Here is a 7,952-nt window from a genome sequence, read left to right on the forward strand (position 1 = left end):
AGTCTCACTCTGTCACCAGGCACCAGGCTGGAGTGTGGTGGCACAATCCCAGCTCACTGCAAACTCTGCCTCCCAGGTTCAAGCAATTCTCCTGCCTCAGCCTCCCAAGTAGCTGGGACTTCAGGCACGCACCGCCACACCCAGCTAATTTTAGCAGTTTTTAGGAGACGGGGTTTCACCAAGGATAGCTCTGAATTTTAATGAAGCCATTAGGTGCAGTTTTGTTGAGCTAAGCTTAATTTTCCTGTGATAAATTGCTGGTCTCTTCTCGCTACAGTGTCTCTCAAAAATGAGGCAACAACGTTCTTGTGTTGTCGCTTGCACGAAGCATGATATAATTACATAAACGTACACTTTTCAGTTTTTTAATAGAATCTTCAGAGATTCTCTGCTGCTGCTATTGGTGACGGCAAATTACTGGAAGGGGAGATTAGGTAGGAAAAAATATGTCCTGTGTAGTATTTCCTTCCCAGTTCTCTTTGAAAGAGAGTGATAGGAGAACAATATACAGGCATTGATCGACTTACGACCTATGCAACGTACGACCATTCAACTTTACAACCACAATCGCTAGCCACGACCGCTCCGCGTCTGGCAGCGCAAACGTTGCCCAGCTGGGCGGACGACAGTGCGGGCCAGCTTCCAGAGCACTACCATCTCCGCGTGCATATAGCCTACTCAACTTACGACCAAATCGTGTTACGACCGGTCTGTCAGAACCAATCATGGTTGTAAGTCGAGCACTAGCTGTAGCAGGAAGGACTTCCCAGTGTCAAATGGGTATTTATGCTTCTCTCCTAGGCTGCCCTTACCGGATGTTTGGCGCATTTATAGTGGCATTTTAAATCTGTCAGACATTACAAAAGAAACACCTTTTTCACAAATAAAAGAGATTATTGTTCACCAAAACTATAAAATCTCAGAAGAGCATCATGATATTGCCTTAATAAAACTCCAGGCTCCTTTGAATTACACTGGTATGTAGCATATGGAAGAAGACGGTGGATGGCAGAATGGTACTGGTTGACCCTTTCATATCAGTTTGAACGAGGGGACAGATCTAGAGAGACTGTCGTTACTTTCTGACTGGTGGAGTGGAGGGAAAGGTGAGGGTTGCACAGGCAGCAAAGGCCCTGCGGCTGGCCATGAAATCTCTTCTACTTAAAGAGCAAGAAATGTGAATTCGTTCTTTCAGGGAAGAATACAACTGCATGCAGGTTATTGAAATAATGGGTGTAGGAAACATCTTTGCCACCTGAAGAGACACTGGGCTTCCTTTGATAAGAGCAGCATAACTGCCACTGCTTTGGGCTTAGGGATATTAGAAATGTGTGAGGGCAGGTGGGACCAGATATCAACTTCCAGGTGTAACCTGGGTAGAAAAGAGAGAAGCCCAGGAAAGGCTAGAGAATCGTAATCAGAGGTGCTGCCTTTGGAGGTTCATTGCTCCCAGGAGCTGAATACCCACCGCATCTAATAACATTAATGGCCGGGCATGGTGGCCCACACCTGTAATCCCAACACTTTGGGATGCCCACGTGGGAGGAATGCTTGAGGCCAGGAGTTTGAGACCAGCCTGGGCAACACAGTGAGACCCGTCTCTACATAAAATTAGAAAAAAAACAATTAACTCGATATGGTCATGTGCACCTGTAGTCCCAGCTAGTCAAGAGGCTGAGGCAAGAGGATCACTTGAGTCCGGAGGTCAAGACCGTAGTGAGCCAAGATTGCGCCACTACACACAGACAATTATGTGACAACTTGGGCAAGGTGCTTTACCTCTTCACACCTCGAATTTCCTCGTCTGTAAAATGAGGATGATAATTTCTTCCTGGATTTGTTATAATAATTAATATATTAAAGCACTTAATGCCTGAAGCAGTGAAGACACTCTGCTGTGACTAGTAAGGATAGCATACACAGGGTAAGATGCAGGAACTTCTGCATGCTTTTGACTGTAGATTTAGGTTTTAAAAATTGAATTCAGGAAGTTATAACACCAAAAATGTCATGTGAAAAATGGTGGTGACAAATTTTCTTGAGTCATTAGCCTTAGAAGTTAAACAGAAAGCAAAAGAGTTCTTCTTGGTGCTACTCTGTAGAAGGAGAAGACGGAAAAAGAAAAAGATGCATTTTTTTACGTCTATATCCATAAGTTTACTTGACCAAACTCTAATTTAAAAATTATGTTTCAGAATTCCAAAAACCAGTATGCCTACCTTCCAAAGGTGACACAAGTACAGTTTATAGTAACTGCTGGATAACCGGATGGGGCTTCTCGAAGGAAAAAGGTATAGCAGATCATACATGTTGAAATACGTGGAGTAGGTCGTTTTAATCAGCTCTGTCTCAAATTACATCTAGACTCTTAATCTTTCCTACCTATTTATTCCCAAATATTTATTCAGTTATTTTTTTAAATGTATTTTTGCTTTGGCTTGAGAAACATTTTTTAGAGAGACTTTTAAGCATCTTACTTCATTATAAAGATCATGTGCTTGACTTTGCATGAAGGGTTTGTCCATCTAGGGCTGACAAGCCTGGGCAAGCACATTCGGTCCTCAGTATTAATAGCATTCCCATCTCCCAAAACCACGTTCTCCCTTGACACTAACAGCCAGGAGCACAGGCAGCTGTGCCATCTCTCTTTGTGGCCAGTTCTTCGTCTTTTTTTTCCATGCGCCCTTCCTGCCATCGGAGGAAGCCTGTGATCCACTTCCCGAGTAATAGTTTTAAACGTTTAAATAAAATATGCAGGATCTCAGAGGAAACCAAGTGAAGTGCAAGATAGTTATCAAAATACTTTTAAAGGTGATATAGTAATACATACGCTTCTTTATTAATCTACTGCATAGCAAGTTAGTCTAATACCAGTCGTATTTCTGAAATAGTGGTGAGCATAACTGGCATTTTCACTTATCTGCCACAACTGAAATGTGATATGAAACGATCTGTAATTTGTTGATTTGTCGTCTGTTGATGGCAGAGTCATAGGTACCACTAATACTGCTCTGTTTGTTGTCTCCATTATAACTGAAGGGAGAGGCAGGCTTCCTTTGGTGGTTACTGCAATTGAATACTTTTTCTCTACTCAAATGTATAAACCATGTGAATTCCTTCTGTAAACCTTAGGTTTACAATTCCTGTTTATGGGTGTTTGGAGTGTTCCAATGGCCCTTGAACTTTTTAGGAAGCAGACCAGTCTCTCTTTCCAAAATTATGTTCATAATAGACACTATGGAGAGTACTATTTGTAAAGAGAGTCATTCTTTACAAAAGAGAGTAGCTTGCCAAACTTTCCATCTTTCCCGATTCAGTCCTTTTTCAAGTAATTCACATTTTAGATTTTTTATGGGTAATTTGAGACAAGAAGAAATTAAAAGTAATCTTAACCAAGCAATGAAAGCTCCCAACATATATCCGAGGGAAACCTGAACATGAGTAGCATTTAAATGATCTGTAAATTAATGGTTCTCCAAGGGAAAGGCTCACGTGCATTTACTCAAAAACAAAATACCCCTCAGTTGCCAAAGGCTTCAGGGTGTTTTCAGAAATGATATAGTCTTAAATTATAATTTTGAATATATAAAACAAAAAAATGAAAAGTAAGAACTTCTAGACTTTTGGATTGTTGTAGGTGATAAATATAAAATGGGATTTCTGGGGGACTGCTACTGAGACGAGGGGGGAGCCAAAAACATGGAAGGAGGGTCTCTGGTAGCCCAGGGTGCCGGGCGTGTCCCGGTATCACATAGGCAGTAAGAGAACAGCACAGGGTGCCCTCTCTCTCTCTCTTTTCCTCTGTGTGTGTGTGTGTGTGTGTGTGTGTGTGTGTGTGTAACACTACCTTCCGAATTTTTACTAATTGTTTTAAAAGATATAGCCCTTATCAAAAGTGCACCGCTCTGATTCACTTTAAAACTTATTTCCGTATCTACTATTTATTGTGCTTCCTCCCTCTGAAGTTGTATATTGGTTACTTCACAGGTGAAATCCAAAATATTCTACAAAAGGTAACTATTCCTTTGGTGACAAATGAAGAATGTCAGAAAAGATATCAAGATTATAAAATAACCAAACAGATGGTCTGCGCTGGCTATAAAGAAGGCGGAAAAGACGCTTGTAAGGTAATGCATGAGATTGTAAAAACACAGTAGGCTGCCTGAGAAAATTCATTTCAAAATATATTTTCCAATAGCATAATTTATTATAGTTTTAAAAAAATTCAGAGACAAATGATTGGATAAATTATAAGCAACTTTTAACAAATGGAATATATATAATACATTTCATATTTATATTATTATAGGTGTCACAGTCTATGCATGCACTGATTTAAGAGGGACAAATATACATACAATAATTGTACTAAAATATAAAAACTTCTTTGTCGGAGGATATACAAATGTCTTTGTTAGATTTTTTTCAGAATAGAAGAGGGGATACAAAAAATGCAGGCACATGAGATACTTTAAGAAAGTGTGTGTGGGGGGGTTTGTGTGCATGTGGGGGGGTTTGTGTGTGTGTGTGTGTGTGGGGTTTGTGTGCATGTGTGGAGGGGGTTTGTGTGCGTGTGTGAGGGGGTTTGTGTGCGTGTGTGGAGGGGATTTGTGTGTGTGTGGGGGGGTTTGTGTGCATGTGTGAGGGGTTGTGTGCGTGTGTGGGGGGGGTTGTGTAGTGGGCTACAGAATTTTAGAGGTGGTCACTTATTTGAATCCGTTCTGTTGTAACATTTTATTCTTCCACTGTGACTCAGGGAGATTCAGGTGGTCCCTTAGTTTGCAAACACAACGGAATGTGGCATTTGGTGGGCATCACCAGCTGGGGCGAAGGCTGTGCCCGCAGGGAGCAACCTGGTGTCTACACCAAAGTCGCTGAGTACCTGGGCTGGATTTTAGAGAAAACGCAGGGCAGTGATGGAAAAGCTCGGATGCGGTCACCAGCTTGAGGAACAGCCCAGAGTAGAGGCGATTTTTACAACCTGGGTTCAAGTCAAACTCTGAGCCTGGGGGTCATCTGCAAAGCATGGAGAGTGGCATCTACTTTGCATCCTGTCATAAGGACAAAGGACAGCGTCTTGCTGAGGCCAGCTCTCAGCATTCAGTAACTGGGAGCTGGTACTGCAAGGCTGCAACTGAACGTCTCCATGATTGCGTGTTGTGAAATAAATGGTAAAAGATCATGATTAGAAAGTGTTTTCTTCTGTTTGCGAAACAGAACTGAAAGTAAGTGGTTGCAGATTCTAGCACAGCGCCTGGGATCACTCTAATTGCACTGCTTCCTCTGGAACTCAGTAGATCTCAGAGATGTCATTTCCGTGCCGTGCTGCACCTGCTTGGCCACTGAACCCCACTGGGGCAAAGAGCTAGCAAACAGCTAGCAGGCTTGGGTTTTGTTCTGCTGGGTGGAAGGGAGGACACCTGTGTCACGCCCACTCTTATAAGAAAAAAACCAGTTACCTGAACATGGGAGAATCGGGCATCTTTGCCTCTGGGCCTCCTAACTTGGCTACTGCGGCATGCCGAGGAGCTCGAGGCGCTGCAGCATTGCACAGCCTTCGTGGTAGGCAAGGAATCTGCTTTGCAAAGGGCATTAACCCTGGAGGCTCAGTGGATCTGGGCTATTACAATAGTAATTCAAGGAGCATTTTTAGGCCTGGCACAGTGGCTCAAGCCTGTAATTCCAGCAGTTTGGGAGACTCGAGTCTACGAGTTTGAGACCAGCCTCGGAAATGTGATGAAACCCTATCTCTACAAAAATATACAAAAATTGGCTGGGCTTGGTGGTGCACACCTGCAATTCCAGCTCCCCAAGAAGGATCACTGGAGCCCAGGGGGGTCAAGGCTGCAGTGAGCTGAGATCGCACCACTGCATTCCAGACAGAGTGAGACTCTGAGACTCTGTCTCAAAAAAAAAAAAAAGAAAGAAAGAAAGAAAGAAAGAAAAATGGAAGAATTATTAGGTATAAATTATTTCATAAAATATAAAATTCAGACTTGTAAATTTATAGTAGCCTTTGGAATGGATGATAAAAATCCTTATGCAACACAAATACACAAATTCCTCATCTAAGGCTTACCATAACTGATAACAGCTTGCTTGATTCAGCTCAGTTAAACTGGATAACATGTACACAGAATTGGCCGTTTACAAAATTTTATGTAAGTTAAGTAGAAAAATAGAAAAGTGAGGTTTTCTGAAAGAGTTTGAGTTTTTCCTTCAATGCTCAAAAACGGAGGTCCCCAGGCTTTTTGGCACCAGGACCAGTTTTGTGGAGACAATTTCCCACAGACTGGGGATGATTCAAGTGCATGAAATGTATTGTGCAGTTTATTTCTATTATTACTGTATTGTAATATGTAATGAAATAATCATGCAACTCGCTATCATGTAGAATCAGTGGGAGCCCTGCACCTAGACGTTTCCGTCTGAGGGTGACAGATCATCAGGCATTAGATTCTCATGAGGAGCCTGGATCCCGCGCATGCGCAGTTCACAGCAGGGTTCCAGCTCCTGCGAACGTCTCATCCATCCGCTGACAGACAGGAGGCGGAGCTCAGGTGGTAACGCGTGCTGGCCTGCCCCTCACCTGCTCCTGTGCCGCCTGCCCCTCACCTGCCCCTGTGCCGCCTGCCCCTCACCTGCCCCTCACCTGCCCCTGTGCCGCCTGCCCCTCACCTGCTCCTGTGCCTCCTGCCCCTCACCTGCAGCTTTGCCGCCTGCTTCCTAACAGTCTGTGCCCCAGGCGTTGGGAACCCCTGCTCAAAGACAGGTGGAGAGGCTGAAGGAAAGCAGGTCTGGGCTAGAGCATAGGGGGGACCTGAAACTGAAGGGTTAGGAATTTACTTGAGAATTGCATGGCTCTTGTAAAATCTGGCTGGACTCCATGAAATGATTTTAAAAACGCACTTTTTCAACTTTTGCCTTTGCCCGCAGTGAAGACATGAGTCTTTGTTTCGTGTGGATGTTTCTAATGTTCAAAAGGGAAAAAATGCTTTGCAATGAAACTCTTTTATCTCAGTCTTGGAGCATTGATAGTTCTAGATGGTGTTGGAACAGGACTTTGGAATGCTTGCAGGGTGAACCTTTGGCCCGTGTTGGTCAGGGAATGACCTAGTTTGGCAAAACAGAGAGTTTTGAAATATGGAACTTTCCCCAGGCATAAATTATCATTTTAAAGTCGTCAGTCAAAGCCCAGTAGGCCTGGGATGGTGTCTTGATGACTCGCCATGTGTTGATACACGGAGTAACTGAGGCGCCCTCACGCAGTTGTAGCCTCGTGGGACTAAACGGTGTGAAATGGACTAAGAAGATGAGAGGCTGGGATGACTTCTCTACTGGGGAAGGGTGCAGGGAGGAGGCCTGGGTTACTGGCAGCTCTGCCCCACAAAGGCTGGTGGCAGTGCCAATCCTGAAAGCTGGCCCTGCCCTCCTGCAGCAGCAGTGTACACGTGGAATGCAAGCACGTGCATGAGCCACCTGGGTCCAAGGCCAGCCATGGGCTCCCACATCTGCCACAGTCCCTGCCACAGCATGGGAACCCCTCATGCCAACTTGGAACTTTTCCTTTCAATTATTGTTCACGTCTGTCTGCTTTACTTGACTGTGAGCCGCTCCTAGGAAGGCTTTCTCTTTCACGTTGCATGTAATGGGCATTTAGTAAATGGCTAATGGCAATACGTCTTTATTATAAAAATATGGTAATGGAGACTTGAAGCGGTAACATGATGATCTCAAGGGTTACTGGCAAGGACCGAGCTGGAACGAAGCTCGTCATTCCTATTCTGGATGGTGTCTTCTTGTCAATATCCCATTGCCTCTCAGTAGGAGAAGGATGCAAGATGACAGACCATTTATAACTGTCATTTGTCACTTTGGTTGTCACCTGACACTGGTGGTTCTTCGCTGGGAGCATGTGCCCTCCCTCCACCTCAGGAAACATTTGGCAATGC

General features: G+C 44.0%; 1 protein-coding gene across 2 annotated transcripts in view; it reads left to right on the plus strand.

Moving 5' to 3' along the window:
* The window catches only part of KLKB1 (kallikrein B1), a 26,270-nt gene extending 21,088 nt beyond the window's left edge, over positions 1-5,182 (plus strand). For both annotated transcript variants that reach the window (XM_017507000.2, XM_017506998.1), the window contains 4 exons: positions 802-977; positions 2,196-2,291; positions 3,988-4,127; positions 4,757-5,182. In XM_017507000.2, the coding sequence (XP_017362489.1) occupies positions 802-977; positions 2,196-2,291; positions 3,988-4,127; positions 4,757-4,948 (604 nt within the window). In that variant the 3' untranslated portion in view covers positions 4,949-5,182. The remainder of the gene's footprint in view (positions 1-801; positions 978-2,195; positions 2,292-3,987; positions 4,128-4,756) is intronic.
* The last annotated feature ends 2,770 nt before the right edge of the window (positions 5,183-7,952 follow it).

This window comes from Cebus imitator, unplaced genomic scaffold (genome assembly GCF_001604975.1).
Source record: "Cebus imitator isolate Cc_AM_T3 unplaced genomic scaffold, Cebus_imitator-1.0 Scaffold365, whole genome shotgun sequence".
Taxonomy (NCBI): Eukaryota; Metazoa; Chordata; class Mammalia; order Primates; family Cebidae; genus Cebus; species Cebus imitator.